Source organism: Ambystoma mexicanum, chromosome 7p (genome assembly GCF_040938575.1).
Source record: "Ambystoma mexicanum isolate Mex_15411 chromosome 7p, UKY_AmexF1_1, whole genome shotgun sequence".
Classification (NCBI taxonomy): domain Eukaryota; kingdom Metazoa; phylum Chordata; class Amphibia; order Caudata; family Ambystomatidae; genus Ambystoma; species Ambystoma mexicanum.
This window is the reverse complement of record NC_090939.1, coordinates 842,500,323-842,524,191: the sequence shown is the minus strand read 5'-3', so window position 1 is coordinate 842,524,191 and position 23,869 is coordinate 842,500,323. Positions and strand designations below refer to the sequence as shown.

The window sequence follows — 23,869 nt, the reverse complement described above, 5'->3', positions numbered from 1 at the left end:
TTTCAGTGGGAGAAAGCAGACCAGGGGGGTTCTACTGCCTGGGAGGGCTGCAACCGTGCCCCAACGTCCCCACAGAGACCAGGTGAGCGTAACAGATTATGAGCTGCCACAGGACTGCAGGGAGGTCCTCGTCCAAAGCCAGGGCGTCGTCGTCACTAAAGTGCTATGGCCATAAGTGGAAGCAGTTTTCTACGTGGTGCCGGTCGCAGAAGATTAACCCTTTGAGGGTCACGGCCCCACAGATTCTTCCATACTTGCTTTCCTTGGCACGTGTCCATCAAGGTACACCTGGCGGCCATCTCGCGCTACACCAGATCCCTGGGAAGATGCTTGCTGTGGTCCCACAGACTTGTGAAGGAGTTTCTCAAGGTTTTTTTTCTCGATCTTTCCTGCCGGTGAAGGCGCCTGCCCCAGCATGGGAACTCAACATAGTCCGGACAAGACTTATGGGGGCACCCTTCGAACCTATGCATCAAGCCCCACTCAAGTTTCTCTTGTGTAAGAGGGCTTTCGTTGTGGCCATCACTTCAGCCAGACGTATAGGTGAGATCCAGGCTCTGTCCTGCAAGCAGCCATATCTGACTTTCCACGAATCGAGGGTGGTGCTGCGTACGCACCCCTCCTTCATGCCAAATTTTGTCGGATTTCAACTTCAATAAACCTTTGGTGTTACCTGTTTTCTTCCCGAAAACGTTTGGCAGCGGCAGAGAGGACATTGTATTCACTGGATGTTTCTTGTGCCTTGAAGTTCTACGTGGCACGCACAAAGAGATTTCAGAAGACCTCTCAATTGTTTGTGAACTTTGGACCTTGCGAATAATGGGAAGGCCTTGTCCAAGGCTTCCATCTCAAGTTGGCTCTCCGGCTGCATCATGCACTGTCATCGGCTGGCTAACCGGCCTCTTCCGGGCTGCCCGAGAGCCCACTCCACCAGAGTGATGGCTGCGACGATGGCGTTCCTTCCTGGTTTACCCCTGCTCGACCTCAACAGGGCTGCGACGTGGAGGTCCACGCATACCTTCACAAGGTTTTACTGCGTCGACAGGGATTCCAGGGAGGAGTCCAGAGTCGGCCAGGCAGTGCTACGCAACCTGTTCGCTTGAGGTGGGTTTGTTCCATGGGTAAGTGTTCATTACTTGTGTTGAGCCTTGCCACCTCCTATGGTTGTGTAATGTGTACTACTGTGTATTCGTTATTCATGAGCATGTGAATCCATGCCAGACCCCATGCTTATCTGTAACTATTGTTCGCCAGCATGGGTCTGGCATGGATTCACATGCAAACCCTGCCCCCCTGCGGCTCCTCTGCGGCTCTTCTTGGTCACACTGCCACTTTACGCACGTACCAAATCTGAAGATGGCTGTCAGAGGCGGGGCTTAGGGAGATGACGGTCTTTAGATGGGGGCAGGATTACCCAGATGACAGTGATTGGTTTAGAGGAGACATACAGTTTTAAAGTGAAAGTGGAACCGTTTATTCTTTTACCAAGGATTCCCACCCTGACAATGGAGAATATTCATGAGCATGTGAATCCATGCCAGACCCATGCTGAAGAACAATAGTTACAGGTAATTAACTTAAAACATTCTTGGCATTGGATAGGCCTCATATACCGACAGTGTTGTCTCAAGTCGATACAGAATCAGGTTGTTCCATCTGACTTTGGCTCTAGCACAATACGAGAACACCAGTGGCTTTTCAATGGTTCGATTACACGTAGCCATAACATTTCATGGATTTCCTTCTGTACTCCAGCTCTTCTAGCTTCAGGTATTCTATGGGTCCTGAGTCTCCTGATTTTGTTAGCGTCTGTCCGGATTTGGAGGTACACCAGGTTGGTTCTACCAGGTAGATTAGAAAAACATGTTCGAGACTGCTAAGTGTTTTCACTCTGCTTTTTTTTCTCTTTTGTCAGTTTCAGTTTGTCACCCCAGTTGACATTATGTAGATCGGCTTGCTCCACTCCCGGAAAGTAGCTCCCCCCACCCCCCTCCCCAATCAATGCTGGCTCGGAGGAGATTAAGGCAACAGCAAGTGGGTTTTCGTTCCATTCCTTAAGCAGGTATACGTGGTGGTACTTCTTTCCTTGTAATCGGTCCGGTTGGCTGACCAGATAGTTGAGAGGGCCTAACACTTCTTTGATAACATCGGGTCCTCGCCAACAAGCAAGCATTTTGTTTTTGTGGGTTGGCAACAGAATAAGCGACTTGTCTCCTTGCTAGAAGCTTCTCATTCTGTGTTTTTTTTGTTGTATTGTTCCACCTGTCGGTCTTGAGCCTGTCCAAGCTTTCTGATGGCCAGATCTCTTAGGTTCAATAAATGGGTCTTTAGCTCATCCGCATATTCAGACAAAGGTGTTAGTATGGGTTCCCCATTCTTCCTTTATCACATCCAATAATGTATGGGGTTGTTGCCCCAGAAAGCAGTTCAAATGGAGAGAACCCGGTTGATGACTGTGGAGTGTCCCTTAGTACCATTAATATCAGAGGTAAGACTCTGTCCCAATTTTCCCATTCGGTTCTATTCCTTGCTTAAGCATTTGTGTAATGGTTTTATTGTAACGCTCCTCCAAGCCATCTGTTTCCAGAAGGTACACTGTAGAGTCGTTTAATGCTGATGAGACGGCACACTTGGTTCATAGCAGAGGATGTAAAGTTTGTTCCTTGGTCTGTGATAGGCAACTCTACTTGAGAAACATTTTTCTATCAGGACATCTCTTGCTGATATGCCTCTCATTGGGAACGCCTCGATATATAAAGCGTTGCATAGTCGACAATGACCAATATGTATTTGAATCCCCTACTATTTGGTTCGATGGGCCCCTTGATTTCCATTCCTATCGTCTGAAAAGGCTCTCTAATGAGGTGTTCTTTGTTGCAGGGCCTTTGGGGGTATGTAACTGTGGTTTCGATGGCACGTAGGGCAGTTCTTACAACACCTTATTACTTCCCCATGAATACCCTGACAAAAAAAATTGTTTGATCAGATTGAGCTGTCGCTTTTCAGCTGCTCGGTGTACCCCTGTTACATGTTCATGTGCCAAGTTGAGGAGGCTGTCTATATGATTTGGGTTCCAACAGGTGTTCTGTGTCTATCCATCAGGCCATTTGGACACACAAGAATATAGTCTGTTCTTAGTGAGAAACCAGGGTTCCCCTGGGTGTGTGGGTTGTGCACCCTGATCTGCCTTTAATCTTGCATTTTTCAGGATCTCAACAGTCAAGGACTTTGTGCGAAATGAGGGCCATGTTTTTCTACTTTCCAGTCCATAACACATTACTGTAAAATGTGTCTCCTCCGGTTGTGTTTCACCTTTCGAAACTCGCTCCGAGTCTTTTGGGAATGGGATGGGGTAGTCACACCTCCTCTGAGGAAAAAGGGTCTTCCTTTAACACTTTAACCATGTTTCCTCATTGAGGATTTCATTTAAGCGGGAATGATCAAAACCGATTAGTACAGCGGCAGGTAGGTTAGGCATAATGGCAGGCCCGTATGTCTACACTGGTCTTTCACCCCTAGGTCGATCATCCTACTTGGTTAAGACTTAATATCCCCATGTCTTAATTTAAGCTCAATCGGACTGTCGTCACATTTTGCTTTCCCTCTTACTTGAGGGGTTATGGCCATCTGCAGGCTTCCGCTGTCCAACATCGCTTGAGCGGGTACATCTTCGACTTTTACTTCCATCGTATAGGGTTGCTGTCTTCCTCGATAGGCCTGGGTTGAAATGGCTCCTATTTCCATCTGTTCCACCTTGCTTCTCCTGGGACAGAATCTCTCTATATGCCCTCAGTCACTTCAGTCGAAACATTGCAGTTGTCGTATGAGCTGAGGGAAGTGTTGGTGTTTGCTTAGGCACAGTCCTCAGGGATTTGGAGCCATTGTAGGGCCATTTTGGTAGTCATTTTCAGGGTAGGTATGTGTTATTCTAGGTGTAAGTACATTGGTTCCTAGTCTTGGCATACTCGCTTTTTGATTGTCACTTTTCGGTCATGTCTTGTACTCTGTAGAACAGTTGCTGTGGAGTCTCTCAAGGGAATTCTCTTAACCTGAGTCGGTAAGCCTTTTTATCCATTCCCAATCTTTCCAAGATGGCTCCTATGAGCAGAGGAGCCACATCGCATCCCCACCTTTCTGCTGGCCCTTGCGCGGTTCTTGCTATTCTTTCAAAGTTTGTAAAGAAGAAGGCAGCATCTTCCCCAACTTCATATTTTTGAAGAGTAGCGTGGGGACCTACTGGATGAGCACTTGGCGTCGGTTTTTTGACAGACTTTCTTTGTTCTTCTCCTGACTTGATATGTCAGTCGCTTTGTAATGCCTGCCGATCTGCTTGTGCTTGGTGACTTTGTACCTGCAACATCTGTTGTAGCTGCTGCTGACCTTCGGATAGTGTCTTAATTATGGCCTCCATGGTTTTCTCACGATCCCATCGCTGCCACCACTTGTGGGAGAGCCGAACACCAGAATGGAGGTATGAAGCACCTAATTGTATTTGAGGACTTGCAACCAAGGAGATAAAAGTGTCTGAAGTGAATGAGCTTTTCTTCTTAAAGTTGATCCGGCAGGCAACTCCTTTCAATTCCTAAATAGCTCCTCCAAATCTAAATTTCTGGTGCACAAAAAGATTGGGTTCCATGTCACAGGTCACTGGAGTGTGACGGTATAAAAAAGCCCAAACCGTCATAAAGTTACTCCCAGACTCTGCGCTATATGGGAAACTTGATTTAATGTGAATATTCAGTGTCAAACTAACACCCTTTCACTGATTACAAGTGTTTCGGCTCAGCTGAGCCTTTCTCAAATCAGGGCTAATATTATACACACACCATTGCAAATCAAAAATGACAGTCTTAAATTAAGATGAATGGGTTGCAAATCATAACATGAATGAGTGATATTAATATTTGCCACATAATATCAAGATTAGTTTCATTGGACAGAGAATGGGGGTTGGTGAAAGGGAGGATTGTGAGGGAGGAGAAAGAAAAAAACGATAACAGAACAAATTGATAATATTTCGTTAGTCCAGTTGTCAGTCCATTCATTACATTATACCATGTTAAAAAAAAGGGACCAAAAATAATATTAAACGTTCACCAAAATATGGGATTGCTTAGCAGCATTGCTCTACATGAAATTTCTGCGTGATGAGTATCAGCAAACTAAAGTGTTAGATCCCAAAGTTCCAATCTCTGTGGAAAATAAAATATATATATATATATCACCAATAACTGTGTTTTATGCCCGATATCTTTTTCGTTGCTATGTCCACTGTACACATGGAAAGCTTGAATATGGTATCTGTAATTTTAATTAAAATATATTGCTTTCTATAGTACTCAGTGTTTCGTTGGTCCACTGTTCATAGTTGTCTTTTATAGACACTCCTTTAATGTAATATTGTTTAATGCTCAATGTCTCAAAGACAGTGTATGCTCCCAAATAAACAGATGAGCCTCTAAAATGCCGTAATAAAAGAAAACCGTTGGGTTGACTTTGTGACATCTACAATTATTCATTGTTCCACAATTACTGTTACCGATCAGGAATCAGTATAACATAAAATTTGAGCATTACTTATGCAAACTAATAATCCTTCTATTATGCGTTGAGAAACGAGAAAAGTAATCACCTAACAACTTGTGTCCCACGCGTCGGCTGAAAAAGAATCCCGTCAGCCGGTGCCATTTTGGGACATACATATACTGTATCCATGGCAACGTTGTGTATACGTTACCATCGTCCCAGTGCTCACTACACGTTCCAAGTGCTGAAAATGCTGGTGCCTTCTTAGACGAGCGATACGTGTTATATATGTTAATTGCATTCATATTCTAAAATTGTATTGGGTTGAAAGCACATACTAATCCATATCACTGACATCGAATACATTTATGAAACTTGGTTGTAGTAATCATATGAAAGCCATAAAAAATGTGTTTGTTGGAATTCTTTGTTTGTGGGCACATGTATGCGGTCAATTCAAAGTATTTTAAATGTGTTGAGCAGGTACATGATAGTTATTGTTCTTAATATTGATGATCAGCAGTAATTATACATACCCAAAACCGCAAAGAATATTAACGTTCTGAAATCTAGCGTCTCAATAAGCATATATGCCCCTTGTTTCAGAACGTATTGCTATTATTATGTCTATTTTTATTAACATTGTACTAAATGTACGTTATCGAGGTTGTTCAAAATCCCCTTTTGATTGCACTAGAATGATCTTGTCAAACATACACTATGGTCCAGAGGCATTCTCTAGCTGTGATGGCTGGTAGTTTCACTCCGATTGCATTGTTACTCATCATTAGCTACATGTACGCAATTTGAAGGGTAGTCAATAACTAATCAATGGAATTCTCGAAGCTCAGTCAATTGATCCTGACAACACGCCCGCTGAAAATATCTGGAAGCAGTGTATCCATTATGTCATTAACAATCATTGTCCACTCATTAGCAATTTGAGACCCAATCAGCATGTTCAATAAATACATCAGTCAGTAATACCTTCTTATTGTCGAAGACTGATTGAAACTTTTCCTGATAAATAGTATTATCCATAGATATTATCTGTTTTAATTGGCACAGGATTTGTAAATTACTATTCCATTGCATACCATTACAGGAATTATGCCATCTCATTGTCACTGTTGTAGACCGGTTACAGTTGTGTTAAGAAAACAAATTATACGCGCTTCAGCCTGGCGAAGTGCTTTCATCATGTCCTCATCTCTTATTTAGGGTTACATGCTGAAGCCCTATGAATCTGATGTCCGATTTGTTGTGCATCTGGTGAGAAACTTGCCAATGTTATGCTAATGGCAATGAAGGATCTTGACTTGCAATATTTATTAAGTGCTCACGTATCCCGATTCTTAGTTCTCTCTTCGTACTACCTAAGTACACCTTCCGGCATACACAGATAATACCGTATACGACTATTTAATTTTGCAGTTAATGCCTTGTCTGATTTTCAGTATTTTTCCATTAATGTCTTTGTATTCCATAGTCATGTCATTTGCATACTTGCATTGGGAACACATACCACATTTCCTAAAGCCAATGCCATTTTTATGCAGCCAAAGTTTATGACTTAAAATCTTTGTGATCAGGTAGTAATGACGGGCTGAGTATTGATTTTAATGTTTCGGCTCTTTTATAAATCATTGAGGGTTTATTCCCAATAAGTTGTTTAATGTGGTCATCAAGTTTCAACAGATAAGTGTTTTTTCATTATTTCCAGGACTTTCTGGTGATCTTTATTGAACTGTGTTATAAAATAGATCCCGCTGGGTTTGTGAGAATGTTTGTCTAGCTTGGGTTGCAGAGTGTCCTGTTGCTTGAGTAACTTGGTTTTCATGTATGCCGATGTGTCACATTTCTTCGAGTAACCTCTCTTGTTAAATTGATGTTGTAATAGTGAACATTCCTCATTGAATTTATTGTCCTCCTGACAGTTTCGTCTGGCTCTAATATATTCCCCCAGTGGGATATTATTAATTGTTGGTTGGTGGTGAGAACTCTTAGCATGAAGAATGGAATTGACTTCAGTTTGTTTCCTGAAAGTCCTGGTTAGACGTTTGTCTGCATCTGAGTAAATTGTAAGTTCCAAAAAGTTAATTTTGTTGGTATTGCATTCCCCTACAAACTCTATACCATAACAGTTCTTGTTCAATCTTCTTGTAAATTATTGAAATTCCTGTTGGGTGCCTTGCCAAATTAAAAAAAGTCTATCTATCAAGTCCACATTATTACTTTCTTTCCAAAATCTGGGTCACCAAATACAAAAGCTAAAGGAAATGCTCCAACTTACATTAGACCTAAAGATATTCATTTTCGATGATTCTTCATATCAACAAAGGGGGCAGCCATGGGCACTAAATATGCTCCGGCCCTGGCTAACCTCTTTATGTGCATGCTGGAAGATAATGTAGTTTACCTTGACCCAGATTTTGGAAAGAAAGTAATAATGTGGACTTGATACATAGACAACGTTTTTTTAATTTGGCAAGGCACCACACAGGAATTTCAAGCTCTTCATACTAAGAGTTGTCACCACCAACCAACAATTAATAATATCCCACTGGGGGAATATATTAGAGCCAGACGAAACTGTCAGGAGGACAATAAATTCGAGGAATGTTCACTATTACAACATCGATTTAACAAAAGAGGTTATTCGAAGAAATGTGTGACATCAGCATACATGAAAACCAAGTTACTCAAGCAACAGGACACTCTGCAACCCAAGCTAGACAAACATTCAGACAAACCCAGTGGGATCTATTTTATAACGCAGTTCAATAAAGATCACCAGAAAGTCCTAAGAATATTGAAAAAACACTGGTATCTATTAAAACTTGATGACCACATTAAACAATTTATTGGGAATAAACCCTCAATGATTTATAAAAGAATCCGAGACATTAAAATCAATACTCAGCCCGTCATTACTACCAGATCACAAAGATTTGAGTCATAAAACTTGGCTGCATAAAAATGACATTGGCTTTAGGAAATGTGGTATGTGTTCCCAATGCAAGTATGCACACGACAAGACTATGGAATACAAAGACATTAATGGAAAAATACTGAAAATCAGACAAGGCATTAACTGCAAAACTAAATACGTCGTATACGGTATTATCTGTGTATGCCGGAAGGTGTACATAGGTAGTACGAAGAGAGAAGAAAGAATCAGGATACGTGAGCACTTAATGAAGATTGGAAGTAAAGATCCTTCATTGCCATTAGCACAACATTGGCAAGTTTCTCACCAGATGCACAACAAATCGGACATCAGATTCATAGGGCTTCAGCATGTAACCCTAAATAAGAGGGGTGGGAACAGGGTGAAAGCACTTCGCCAGGCCGAAGGGCATATAATTTGTTTTAACACAACTGTAACCGGTCTAAACAGTGACAATGAGATGGCATCATTCCTGTAATGGTATGCAATGGAATAGTAATTTACAAATACTGTGCCAATTAAGACAGATAATATCAATGGATAATACTATTTATCAGGAAAAGTTTCAATTAGTCTCAGACAATAAGAAGGTATTACTGACCGATGTATTTATTGAATATGCTGATTGGGTCTCAAATTGCTAATGAGTGGACCATGATTAATGACATAATGGATACACTGCTTCGATATTTTCAGCGGGTGTGTTGGCAGGATCAATCGACTGAGCTTAATTAGAGGATTCTATTGATTAGTTATTGACCAGCCTTCAAATTGCGAACATCTAGCTAATGATGAGTAACGATGCAATCTGAGTGAAACTACTAGCCATCACAGCTAGAGAATGCCTCTGGACCATAGTGTATTTTTGACAAGATCATTCTAGTGCAATCAAAAGTCGATATTGAACAACCTCGATAACGTAAGTTTAGTACAATTTTAATAAAAATAGACCTATAATAATAGCAATACGATCTGTAATAAGGTGCATCTATGCGTATTGAGACGCTAGATTTCAGAACGTAAATATTCTTTGCGGTTTTGGGTATGTATAATTACCTCCGATCATCAATATTAACAATAACTATCATGTACCTGTTCAACACATTTAAAATACTTTGAATGGACCGCATACATGTGCTGCGAAAATAGAATTCCAACAAACACATTTTTTCTGGCTTTCATAGGATTACCACAACCAAGTTTCATAAATGTATTCGATGTCAATGATTTGGATTAGTACGTGCTTTCAACCCAATACAATTGTAAAATAATATGAATGCCATTAACATATATAATACGTAGCGCTCGCCTAAGAAGGTGCCAGCATTTTCGGCACTTGGAACGTGCAGTGAGCACTGGGACCATGGCAACGTATACGCACCGTTGCCATAGATACAGTATATGTATGTCCCAAAATAGCACCGTCTGACTGGATTCCTTTTCAGCCGACACGTGGGACACAAGTGGCTACGTAATTACTTTTCTTGTGTCTCAACGGATAATAGAAGGATTATTAGTTTGCATGAGTGATGCTCTAATTTTATGTTATACTGATTCCCGATCGGTAACAGTAATTGTGAATCAATGAATAATTGTAGATGTCACAAAGTCAACCCAACGGTTTTCTTTTATTACGGCATATTAGAGGCTCATTAGTTTATTTTGGAGCATACAATGTATTTGAGACATTGAGCATTAAACAATAGTACATTAAAGGAGTGTCTATAAAAGACAACTACGAACAGTGGACCAACGAAATATTGAGTACTATAGAAAGCAGTATATTTTAATTAAAATTACAGATACCATATTCAAGCTTTCCATGTGTACAGTGGACATAGCAATGAAAAAGATATCAGGCATTAAACACAGTTATTGGTGATTATATATATATATGTGTATTTATTTATTTCTCCACAGGGATTGGAACTTTGGGATCTAACCCTTTAATTAGTTTGCTGATACTCCTCACGCAGAAATTTCATATAGAGCAATGCTGGTAAGCAAACCCATATTTTGGGGAACGTTTAATATTATTTTTGGTCACTATTTTTTAACATGGTATAATGTATGCAATGAATGGACTGACAACTGTACTAACGAAATATTATCCATTTTTTCTGTTATCGTTTTTTCTTTCTCCTCCCTCACAATCCTCCCTTTCACCAACCCTTATTCTCTGTCCAATTAAACTACTCTTGATATTATGTGGCAGATATATAATATCACTCATTCATGTTATGATTTACAACCCATTCATCTTAATTTAATTGTAATTTTTGATTTGCAATGGTATGTGTATAATATTAGCCCTGATTTGAGAAAGGCTCAGCTAAGCCGAAACACGTGTAATCAGTGAAAGGGTGTCAGTTTGACACAGAATATTCACATTAAATCAAGTTTCCCATATGGCGCAGAGTCTGGGAGTCTTTTGTCTATAATCAAGGAGATAAAAGCTTTGGTTAAGCAAAAAAAAAAAAACTTCAAGGCAGTCTCTTGCTGTATTCCCCATGATAATTTTTTTTTTCTTCAGAAGTCTTCTTAATTTTCGGCTCCTGTTGATTTTCAGCTTAATAGGTCCAGCAGTAGTTCACTCTGTCAAGGTCCACGTCTTCTTCCTGGAAGATAAAAAATGTACACATTGTATTGTTGCTCTCGGTTTTTACCATTACTGGGTGCAGTGACGAATCGGAGGTCCTCGTCCCTTTAATAAGACGAGGAGACTTCCCTCCCATACCAAAAACAAGATTCTGTTTGAGAATTCCCATAACTCCCACTTCAATAAACGCACCCAAGTCGGGTAAATCCATTTATTTGTGGACGTTTGAACCAGTAACAAATGAACAGGATACTGAGACGAGAAAGCCGTATGTTGACGCAAGAAACCCATGAGAAAAGAATAACCAATGTTCTAGCTTTTCTCTAGTCGCTGAAACTATCCAACCAATAAAAAGGGAAGAAAGCAGTGGTCGTGGACAGACACAAAGAAACAGTTATAGAGTGACAGAATCACTACAAAAGCAGAGACTGGTGACAGAGTGCAGAAAGTGTTTCCCAACAGAGCGGAATATGGCCCCAGAGAATCGCAGAATTACGATAAGTGAACGCGGAAAGCGTTCACAAAAAATAACTTGCTGGCTGGTGCCGACGAGGGGTATGCAGTCTTTCCACCAAAAATATTTCCATCAAATCATTATCCATCGAAATTCATTCATTGAAATGCTTTTCCTTCGAAAAGCATATTAATTGAATACATTTCGATGGATTTCCAACTGAGGAAAGGGTTAATTTTTGAAAATGGGGTTTCGGGGGAGGGGCGGGGGACCCCTGGGGCTTGAGGGGGCTTTGGGGGGGGGCTCCCGCCCAATAAACAATACCACAAGTTACAGGGAGCTGTCCAGCTCATAGTAAAACATTTCAGCACTGGACAAGGGTTACATTTTTGAAAATGGGATTTGGGGCAGGCTACGGGGGACCCTAGGTGTTGAAGGAGGTTTTGGGGGGCAATAAACAATAAATACGGGTGGGCAATAAACAATAAATACCACAAGTTACAGGGAGATGTCCAGTGTTAAAATGATACATTTCAGCACTGGACAGCTCCCTGTAACGTTATAACGTTATGCATGTTTCATCGAAATTCCATGCAAAAAATGTAAAGTGTTTATATGACGAAAACCTATCCGGTGAAAGGGTTTCGATGCATAAACACTTTGCACTTTATGTATGGCAATTCGATGGAACATTTTTCGTTGGATAACCTTTGATGCATTTTATGTTAGATGGAAAGCATTTGATGAAAAGACAGACAGGTAACCCGACGAGGGAACCCCAGACAGCCGACTGCAACCTGTGGACAAGCAACAGAAGAAGCCAACGCGTTTCAGGCAAGTTCAGCGCTGCTTTGGGAAGTGGAGCTGCTGTTATACGAACGTAAATAGCGTTTGCAAGCAGAACGGCTTGCAACTTCACAGGGAGCCAGGAAACGGGCAAACAAACAGTGAGGGCGTTTGGTATCTAATCGAGAGAACCTCTTCAACACCCACAAGTGGCAGGCAACAAGCGACTCGCTGCGGTGGGCAGAAGAATCTGGAGGACTTTGTTGGCTGGTGTCGGCTGTGCTGAAATAATATCCTGGGTAGCCTGTTCAAAGAGGAGAGAATCAGCTGTGAGACAAGCTGCACTACGGAGGCATACAAGCAGGTATCTTTTGGGGAGAGTGGGTGCAGATTGTCGGGGTGGGCAATCACAGACCAGTTAGGGGCGGATTTGAACCCCAAAGAAAAGTCTTACCACTAAACCCCAAAGAAAGGTACATAATAAACCAAGAGACCACACCAAGCAACAGAAACAAAACGAGGAAAATCCAAGCTACTGGGCAATTGCAAAAAAAAGTAGCAAAGTTTGAATACCATAAGAAATACCTATAAAGTAATACTTGGCAGGTTAGAGAACCAAGTATCTTGGATGAAAGTGAAGAGACACACAGACCTTGGCAGGAGAGTACATCAGGGCTATGGGTGAAAGTGAAGCCCGATATAGAGAACCCAGTCTACAAAAGGGGCTAAGGTATGCAAAGACTTACATGGATTTTGGCAGAAGAGTAAACCAGGAATGCGAGTCGGACAAAGAGGAGCTTTAATTTTTTTTAAAACCAATAGAGACTGTGAAAAGGCAAGGGAGATTACCCCTTTTGTACAGCCTGGATCTGTTTATTTTGGCACACTTTGGCCCCCCTCCCATTTCACTTTTTATTGAGTTTAGACTGAGAGGGACAGGTTGGGTTTTGGACACAGGACGGAGAACTTTATTTTGGACATTCTGACAGATACATTAGTTTTGTTGAGGCAGGGAAAACCCTCTAAGTGTTAGGCTAGTGAGGCTTTTCCCCCACTCCCCCTTTTATTTTACTTTCAATAAAAGTGTACAAAGCAAACAAACAAGTATGAGGTTGCTGTTGGTACTCTTGTTCAGAAGGGAATTGTCATAGCATTTCGATGATGGACTGCCCATGTGGGCTGGACAAAGACTGATATGCAAATGGTTATTTCCCATCTGTGAAAGGTACAGTGAGCAAAAAGCAGTTGGCTGCGAACTCTCAAAGTGGTTAATAACCACAGGTTATCATGCTGCGTTCTTTCAGGAGAGGGGCGTCTGCTACCTTTTTTGTACAAAGCAAACAATCACTACTGTGTCAATCTCCTACTTCTGATTCCTTACTGTACACATTCAACCAATCAGGGTGAATCCTTTCCTGTGGGTTAATCCCATGTCCACCCTGAAAGGTTCCACCACCACTCCATGCCACCGGTCCTGCTGCACGCCACGATTCCGTGCAGGTCTGAACTATGCCTGCCGTCTCGGGATCCATGGACCTTCAGACACAACCATGTGCTGCTGTGTGGGCTAAGTGAAGGTGTGTGTGTTTTCCGTTTGTCTTCTGTCTACTGCTGCATGTGGCCTGCTGCTCCTCAGGTTCGGGCCCTGCAGCGTCTCGGCGCAGTGGATCACAGTCTCCGTCTCCTTGTCTATGCCGTTGGACTGCCCTTGGGGAAATGCTCCCAATGAAATAGCGAAGCCGGTGGTGGAAATGCTGTCTGCTGTGCCAACCTGCCTTTGGGTCCGCGCCCTTGAAAGGGTGAAAAGCTGGTGGCTTCTCCTGGCGTATCTCCATCCTGTGTTGTATTCTCAGGCTGTCTCCTGGGTGAGTGCAGAGCCAACCGTACACGGGGTGATTGCAGTTGCTTAACATCGGTTGGCGTCTCACAGGTACATTATTTGTTCTTCACCTGAGCTCATGAGTCCTTTAAATGGATGAAAACATTGCAAGTCAGTTTTTCCTTGCACCCTAAACTGTAGACCGATATATTGACACTGCTGCTTGCTTCCTGGGTTCACACATGCACATCCTAAACGCTGAGGCTCATTAAAGCTTAACATATTGCATCTCTCACAACTAGCAGGAACCCAGAGGAGCTGGTATTCTACCCTTGATGTTAAAATGCAAATATGAGATTTGGATCCATCTGATTTTAATGTTAACTTTCAGAAATTGTCATCTAGTGAAGTTTAATAAAATGTTGAATCAAATGCACATCTATCAACGTTTCAGAGAACCTGGAAAACTATTTCCCTATCATGGAAATATAAGGATAATATCTGACAGTCTGTTTGCTCTGCTAATTAAAGGGGCACAGTCACACATAAGCTTTCTTAAATGTTTCCATTTGTTAATAAATTCATGTGTTTTACTTTGTGAATCAAGTTGTAAGTAGTTCTAAGCAAAACTAAGTATTGGGCTTTTTATTGTTGCTCACTTTTAAACATATATCTGTAAATTATCCACTCAGCTTTGGATTTTGTATGTGATCTGCAAGCACATTGGTGGGTGGCAGATGAGAGTTGTTCAAGTGGCTAAGGTTTATCAAATTGGAGCACTCACAGGGAAGGAAATGGGCCAGAACAAGACGGATCTGCTCTCCAGAAAAAAGTGTCTTGTGCCGCGCCAGTCAGGTAGACCCGAGACCCAAACCCCCACAAGTTGAGGAAGCTCTCCGCCCCTGATTGCCGCAAGTCTCCAGGACGCTGTGAGTTTGGAGTCTCAGTGAATGCAGAGAACATGTTATGTAACGACTTTACAAACTGCATCTGAAAGTTGCGTTTGGTTACCAGAACAGCCCAAACGCAAATAAGAAAATGGTCCAAAGCTGTATGTCTCATAGTTTGCCCACATTTTACTGTCACAGTGACTATTCTGACAGATTAAATAAGCACCATACCCAGTGTGCATCGCATGCACGGAAGGGATGCACATTTGAATTACTATCAGACATGTTTCCGAAAATGCACTTAGTTTATGAAAAACAGCCAGCATCCTATATCCAGGGCACTCACATTATTCAACACCTAGCTCTTCCCCCTAAGTCCCGCCCACGCCACTGACAATCCTGATGCCTGCCCCCCTACACTCACATGCAAACAGGGATTGGGGATAGACGCCCCCTCGTCCCCAGTAAATGTTGTCTTTTTCCAGCACTGAGCACACATTCTGAAGGTCTTTTATCAGCTATAGCACGTTAGCAAAAAAATGTATACACTCCTGAACAAATCACTTCTTTGTCTTGTCTCACATTGTAAATGTGTAATGTAAATATGCACTTTCAAACTATACAGTGTACCGGCTTTCACTCCACAAATCTGTTCCTGTACCTGCCATAAATTATGGTTTCTGTAATCCTGGATTCACTGGATTGCATACATGATACTTACTGAAGAGAAAATGGCGAATGTCACCATATATTTTGCTTTCTCTATTTCCCAGGAAAAAATGGCATTCTGTGTGTAAAACGTTGTCAGTGCGAAGCCCAAATTTCAATGGATTGTCTTTCTTCTGCAGATTCTTCATCAGATAGATATCCATTCCTGTGTCAACTGCTCAGAAAACCTTTCGACAGAGGGCGTGTAGTGCCCCCGACTCGGCCGTCAATCAGCCTTGAACCGATCGGTCGTTGGCTCCGGACATGACGTTGGTTGTCATACATATGTTGCATCGCTACGCCCCGTACCTTAGGTCCTTTTTTCCACATGCTCTGCACGCTGCTCGAGAGGAACACTGCAATACTTTGAAATTTCACTCAACGTTTGTCACTTTTTTTGCTTGACACAAGCTCGTCTAAGTCTCGGAATTCATAAGCTACAAGGAAGGTTCTCTCCCCCCAGCTTTATCTGCACATATGTTTTTTGTGGTCTAGTCTCGTCCGCGCCATCATGCCCACGGGTTTCATTGCTGCGCAGTACAAATGCAATAAAGTAAAAGTAATGCAGCAAAAAAAGGTCTGTGACTGATCCACACGTGTGCTTCCTCTGCACCAGTAACTACACCGAGAGCTGTATGTTATGTGGCAAAATGAGCCCGAAGTCCCTCGGGGAACGGGTGGCAAAGCTTGTGGTAGGCCGGCCACCCTCCAAATCCCTGGCACAGTCGACCGTTCAATCTTTGGAGGCTGGAATGGAGGGGCCTTCACCAGAAAAGGAAGAGCAGCATTGGCGAAAAATCCAAAAAGAGATCACATTCCCGAAGCCCTTCGTCCTCTTGCTCTTCACCCACTGACACCGGCGTGAGTCATATTCTTTTAGTGAATGTGGTAAGTCAGGGAGGAATTCAAAAACTAGGTGCTGGAAAAGGTGGGTGCGGCGAGCCCCAATGCAGCAGGCCCCGGTAGCTCCAGCGGCTCCGGGTGACCCCAGCCCCAGAGCAAAACATCGGCATCAGCAGAGCCATCAGGCTTGATGCTGAGCAAGTTTGGGCCTGTCATGATCACTGCTTCCAAGGAGCCAGGACCAGCCCAACGTCCTTGGAAGCAGGCCCCTAACCCTAATCCTAGGCACCAGCCGGTCCCCACTGGGACCTTTTGGACCTTGTCCTGGCGCCGGTGGCACCAGGCTCATCAAAACCATCGGTCCCGGCACTGGAAGCGCCGGGCTCATAATATGTGTGAAGATGCTTGGGTGGACTTACCTGCAGCAGACCATGCTGCTTACTTACCAGCCACTTAGAAGTCCTCTGTGAACAGGAACTACTTTCTTACCTGGGTGGGGCAAGCTTCACTCCCTGGATACAGCACTGGAACTCTTCTGGAACTGGAACTCTTTTCTTACCTAGGCGGGGCCGTGGAGGAAGACACCTCATCACTCCAAGGCTATTTAAACCACACCCGATAGATGAAACGTGCTTCGCGTTATTCTGCATCTGCAGCAGAACGCTCACCGAGTCTGTTCCAGCCTTTCTTCTTTCGATCCTGAACCTGCAAGAATTATACTTACCATTCCTGTATCCAGTCAACAGCAGCACCTGCAAAGACAAGAAACAACAGGTTAGCAAGGCAACCTTTACTCACAGTGCTTACTCACCTGATCCATCGGCTGCGGCCATTTCTTCACGCTGCACCGCCGCCTGTGAAGACAAAAGCATTGTTATTACTTACCGGCACTCCGCGAATTCCGGATTTCTTCACGCTGCATCGCCGCCTGTGAAGACAAAGCATTGTTATTACTTAAGGGCATTCCGCGGACTGCGGCGCTGCAACCCAACGTCTGAAAGACAAAAGAAGAGACATTAGACAGGTATTTACTTACGCCCATCGCGCTCGTCGCAATAGAACGCCTGCAAATACTCCGGCGTCTCTTCAGCACGAACTAAGCTGCAAGGGAAAAAGACAGAGCGCTTGCATTTACTTACGCATTTCCAGGTGCTTCACTCCATCTTCCATCTCAAGAGTCCTGCAAGACAAAAAGGGAAAAGCATTATACAGAGTCCTGTTCAATATTAACGTGCCACGCACCTAAAGACTATAAAGACTAAAAAGGTGTCTGGAAACTCACCGCTCGTGCAGTTAACGACGGTAACGATCCTCTGAGTTCAAGAGGCCTATGTTTCACCAGTGAAGGAACTGGCAACGGCACCCTGCACCAGACGCAGATGGAGAGTCCAGCATTCACCTATTTAAGGTGAGCACGTTGACCTGCAGGCTCTACGGAGAAGCTAGGAAGAGAGAGAGAGAGAGAGGGACATTCAACAACCCAGACCATTAACCCCCATATTCTTTCACCTGCAGAAACCTCACCCTACGAGTTCGACACACAGTGCGAAGAGGTTCGACCCCAGAAGCCAATCGAGTCCTGCACATCACTTTTCGAGTCACAGACACCTTCCTGCCAAGACCAGCGCCTCCGTGGGAATCAGGTGAGCGTTACTGGGCCGCCCTTCTCATTGAACCTTGGGTGCTGGTTCTCTCCAATTCGCCCTCTGCACTGAAAACTGTGTCGGTGCTGGCTGCTAAACCATCAACGTCGACCGCTATCGAGCGGTCTTTCGCGCCAAAATCCAGGGCCGACTTTTTCGGTTCCATGATGGATATTTGCGGAGCCACTGACAATGACGACCAGGGTGTTGGAGGAGCCAACTTTTTCATCGACCAAGCAGACCTTGTAGCTTTAGCTGAAGGTCTGCACAACACCAGTGGGCTCGACACGTCCCCAGATGCAGAAATGGAGCAAGCACACATTTGGGGCTGCACCAAAGGCAAGTACAGGGCATTAGCTGACAGGGTGGTGGATACCCTGGGGTGGAGTGCTCCAGCCAGGCCAGTTACAGGATATGACTAGACTGAAATCCTTGATGAGGAACCTACTACGGTATCTGTCCTTTGCATCGAAACATTTACCATTGAATTTAAAATCCAATGAAAATTATCCATTGAAATGAATTTCCATCGAAAAGCATTTTCATTGAATAATTTTCATTGGATTTTAGGGTCAGGGTTAGGGTTAAGGTTAGGTGGTTGGGGGGGTGGGGTATCCCCCATAAAGATTAAAACATTACATGAAGCTGGCCAGTGCCAAAATACTTTGAAGATTTCAGCACTGGACAGCTCCATGTAATGTTTTAATGTGAGGCAGGTTTCATCAAATTCCTATATTCGATGGACCAGTTTCGATGGATATGTACCTTGAAATGTAAAATATAGTATTTCGATGCATTTATTTTCAGTGTTTTTAATTCGATGGATTTCTTTTTCAATGGATTTTATTTTGTTGGAAAGACTATAAACCCCTGCTGCGGAGAGGGCTGTGCCCTTCAACGCAGCTATCGTGGACACTATTTCCACCTTGTGGCAGCGCCCTTGCACCACACCCCCAGTCAACTCTGACCTTTCCAAAAAATACAGGCCGGTAAGGGGAGATCGTCCATATCCATCTTCCTACCCAACACCTGAGGGGTTAGTAGTGCAGGTGGCTACAGTGTCCACCAGGCCAGCCACTTCCATCCAATCTCCCAACCGATGGAGAAGGTAAAAAAAGTTGTAAATCCTTTCCTCAGGCAGCATGGCCTTGACAGCGGTCAATGTCTCCTGCCTATTCAGCAAATATACTTTCGGTTTATGGACAGCCATTGGGCACGCTGCCCAGTACATCCCCAAAGGGGAGCTGTGAGACTGTTTGCAGCAGTTGACAGACGACTGCAAGAAGCTTGCCCGGCTGTCTTTGCAGATTGGACTGGACGTCGCAGACTGTGTTGGCAGAGCAATGGGGTTGGCCACAGTGCACAGAAGGCAGGCTTACCTGCATACTTCAGGATTTTCAGCCAATGTCCAAAATAAACTCCTTTACATTGCTTTTGATGGTGAGAATCTTTTCGACTTTCTGAAGAATTTCAAAGAGTCTGTGCTAGCCTCAAAATAGCCGGGGCCTGGCTGTGCGACAGCCTGCCAAGCCTGCCTTTTAGTTTTTCATGAAGGGGTAGAGGCTATCAGTGCTATGTCACCTATGGCAGGAAGGCTCAGCTCCTGCAAGCCCTGCGGGAGTGGATGTGTTTCTTGTGCTTCGGAAGGGGCAGGGGGGCCTCTAGAGACTAGCAAAGAGTGGCAGCAGCGGCTGGGACATCACTGCCCCCATGATTCCCCGGTTGGAGGAAGGATAGCCGAGCACCTCAGCTCGTGCGGTGGGGCTACTGTCTGCCTTTTTTAATAAGGCTGCCGGACAGACCACCGCCACCACCTCCTGATCAGCTGGAACAGGAACTCCAGGAAGAACTGTGCAGCCTGCTGTTGAAGGGTGCAGTGGAAGAGGTACCCTTTGAGAAGAGAGGGTCAGGCTGGTATTCCTGGTATTTCCAAGTGGACCAAAGAAGGGGGAGAGGGTGGTCTCTATCCCATCTTTGACCTCAGGGCTTTGAACAAATTCCTGAGGAAGGACAAATTCAAGAGGGTGATGTTGAGAGACATTCTCCACACTCTCGAGTTGCAAAACTGGCTGGTGTCCATAGATCTTCAGGGTGCATACTTTCATGTGCTGATCCACCAGAAGCAGAGGAAGTTCCTGAGATTCCTCCTAGATGACAGGCACTACCAATTCAAGGTGCTCCCCTTTGGGTTGACCTCCACTCCAAGGATCTTCACCAAGCTCATGGCGGTAGTCACGGCTCACCTCAGGAGATCCGGCGTCCATGTGTTTCCATAACTGGACTCTGTGAACTTGCAAAAGTCCCACACGACACCGGCACAGAGGCTCCAGTTGATCAGAGCAGTCTTAGACACTCTGGTGGGGAAGACCTCCCCATCTCCCACCATGAGTCGCCAGCGTCACACAGATGGTCCAACTCTTTCAGAACCACACCACCATACCAGCGGCTTTCTTCCTCCGCCTCTTAAGTCTCATGACCTCCTGCATTTTTCTGGTGCCAGAGGCCAGGCTGCGGAGACTATCTTGGCAATGGCTCCTGTGGGGTCAGTGGTCCCAGTACTTCAGCACCTTGAGGGACATTCTTAGAGTGTCCAGATCAGTGGTAGATGACCTCTCTTGATGGACAAGCAGCAACATGATGGTGGGGGACCCCTTCTGGCCTCCGTGGCCCCAGGTCCGGGTGGTCAGGGATGCGTCCTTGAAGGCTCGAGGTGCTCACTGCGAGGATTTGCAGGTGGCCAGGCTTTGGTCAGCAATGGCGGCCAGGTGGCACATCAACAGGCTGGAGTTGCGAGCCATCAGGCATTCGCTCCTACTCTGAAGGATAAGCATGTCCTGCTCTTGACAAGTAGGGTGGCGTGTGCTCCTTCCCCCTTTACAGAGAAGCGTGCTCCTTCCCCCTTTACAGAGAAGTGATGCAGCTGTGGTTCTGGCTGTTGGAGAACCAGATATTGGACTCTGCAGTTTATCTGGTGGGGACAGAGAATGGGTTAGCGGATGCTTTGAGCAGGCAGAGGACCATCTCACACAAGTGTGAAGTGTGCCTGGAAGTCTTAGAGGAGGTCTTCTCTTTCTGGGGTACCTCAGCAGTGGATTTGTTTGCCACACAGTCCAACAGGACGTTCAGACATTTTTGCTTAAGGGTATTCCCAGCGAATGGTGCACTGGGGGATGCATTTCTAGTGGACTGAACCTTCTCCCTCCACTATGCCTGCCCTCCGATTTCTGTAATTCCGTGGGTTCTCAGGAGGTTGAGGATGTTTTCGGGCAACCCTGATCTTCAACGCCCGGTTTGGGCGAGGAGGACATGGTTCTCAGAGCTTTTGGACTTGACCATCTGCCCACCTCTCTGGTTGCCTTGTCATCCGGGTCTCCTATCCCAGTCGGAAGATTGGGTCCACCCGATCCTGAAATCCCTTGACCTACATTCTTGGCTGTTTAGAGGATGAGATATGACGACTGGGGCCTCTCTGGGGAGGTACACAAGGTACTGCTGGCTGCACGCAGACTGTCAACAAGGTCGCTGTATGTATGCACATGGAGAAGATTGAGGCGTGGTGCAGGGAATGTGGGATTGACCCTATCTCTTGCCCTACCACTACAGTGGTGAAGTTTCTTCTGTCACTGGCCCCGTCAGGCCTTCAGGCCACTACAGTCAACGGATACGTGGAGGCTTTGTGTTCAAAGGCTCTTCGGATCAATGGTCCTCCTTCACAATCCTAGTTCTGGCCCAATTCCTGAAGGGCCTTGTGAATATGTTTCTGCCTACTCCTTTTGTTGTTCCTGACGGGGACCTTTATTTGGTCCTCTAGTTTCCTGTGGTTGCTCTGTTTGAGCCTTTACATTCTTGTTCTTTGCGGTTGAAAACTGCTTTCCTGGTGGCATCAATTCGGCCAGGCAGGTCGGGCGAGCTGTAGGCCCTGTCTTATAAGCCACCTTTCCTATGTTTCTTTCGAGAGAAAGTTTCTGTAAAAGTGAGGCCCGGATTCCTGCCCAATGTGATGTCCGCATTCCACTCATCTCAGGCAATTGACCTTCTTGGGTTTTATGTGCCCCCGTGTCCCTCTAGGAGAAGCGATTACACAGACTAGAACCTAAGAGGGCATTGAGTTTTTATGTGGCCAGGATGTGGATGTGGCCAGGATGTATATAGCATATTTAGCATATACTGCCCAGGAAGTCGACCAATTTGTGGCCTTTTCTGTGGCCGGGAAAGGTTTAGCAGTCTCTAAACTAACAATTTTCCATGGATCACGCTGTGCATAACAGAGTGCTATAACAGCGCAGGGAAAGAGGTGCCCCTGGGTATCGGTGCCCATTCCACCAGAGGGGTCTCAACCTCTATGGCGCTGCCAAGAGGAGTACTGGTTAAAGACATTTGCTGTGCTGCCACCTGGTCTTCACTTCATACTGTAACAAAGTATTGCAGACTAGACTTTGCCCGTGGAGCTGATGCTCGGTTTGGAAGGGCGGTTTTGTAGAATCTTCTGCTGTGTATGCTTTCATCCCGCCTCCAGCACGAGTACTGCTTTGGGAATCTATCTGAAGAGGAATCTGTGAGACAAAGGCAATCCATTGAAGGAAAGATGACTTACCATAAAGTTCTTTCCATGGATTATTCTCCTGCAGATTCCTCATCACCCCTTCCGTCCATCCCTGCTATGAAAGCATCTGCAGTCAGTGGCTGTCTTTCTCTTGAGAGGAAAGAGGTAAATGATGGTTCTAGGGTCTTCTGCTCTTTTCTGGGTTCAGTGCTGCATGCCTTCTGTGGTCTCTATCTTCCAGACACAAAATGTTGAGATTTTGATATCCATTTTCTATTCTCTTTTGGCTCTTTGGCCGTTTTCTTGCCAGTTTTTCTCTGCAGTGGCTGAGCTTGGAGAATAAAGGTGGGAACTGAGATTCGCGGGCGTAGGGGCGAAGTATATTTACCACCACCAACGCCCCGTCCGGAGCTGCCGACCGAACATAGTCAAGGTGGATTAATGGCGAAGTCAAGGGCACTACTCCGCCTGTTGAACATTTTTCCTTCCAGCTGATGCTGGAATGGATATCGATCTGATGAGAAAATTGCGAGAGAAGAATCTGTTAAATGATTTCTCCTTTCATCTTTTCATCACTGAAATTGTGAAATGTTACAATGTTTTCTGCTGGAAATGCACATTTTGGGGTTAAGCAAAATTGGGACAAATAGAAGATGTATGCACAGATTTTTGTGAAATTTCTGCCTATCGGATTTGTAGAATTTCACTTACCCCTACGAAACCTCTTGACTGAATGGCTCCACTAAGAACAGGTTTTCTGCAACAAAGTGACACTCTTTTGATCTAGATGTCATATCTTTAAACAGTCTAGCCTGAAATGCTTACTTGATATAGGTGTGTGATGAATTCTGTTATAATGCAAGAATGTCAGTTTCAAATTTTATCTCTAAACTAAAACGGTTTGTTTTCAGTTGGTCACACATGGCTCTAACCGAGCTGAAGCATTGGAAAGAATGGAGGAAGCTCTGGATAGCTATGTCATCCGAGGTAAATGCAGAAATTTGTGTTCGGCTGCAGTGTAAAGGACCTGCATGAAAATGCAGTAATTGGAAAACCGAATAAAACTACAGCTTAATTAATGCAAATTTAAAGAGAGAAAGTGTGTGCT

General features: G+C 44.4%; 1 protein-coding gene across 1 annotated transcript in view; it reads left to right on the top strand.

The window, feature by feature from the left end:
• Positions 1-23,869, top strand: part of PCCA (propionyl-CoA carboxylase subunit alpha) — a 3,020,006-nt gene that overhangs the window by 1,601,432 nt on the left and 1,394,705 nt on the right. The window contains exon 16 of the mRNA XM_069637005.1: positions 23,673-23,748. Within this exon, the coding sequence (XP_069493106.1) occupies positions 23,673-23,748 (76 nt within the window). The remainder of the gene's footprint in view (positions 1-23,672; positions 23,749-23,869) is intronic.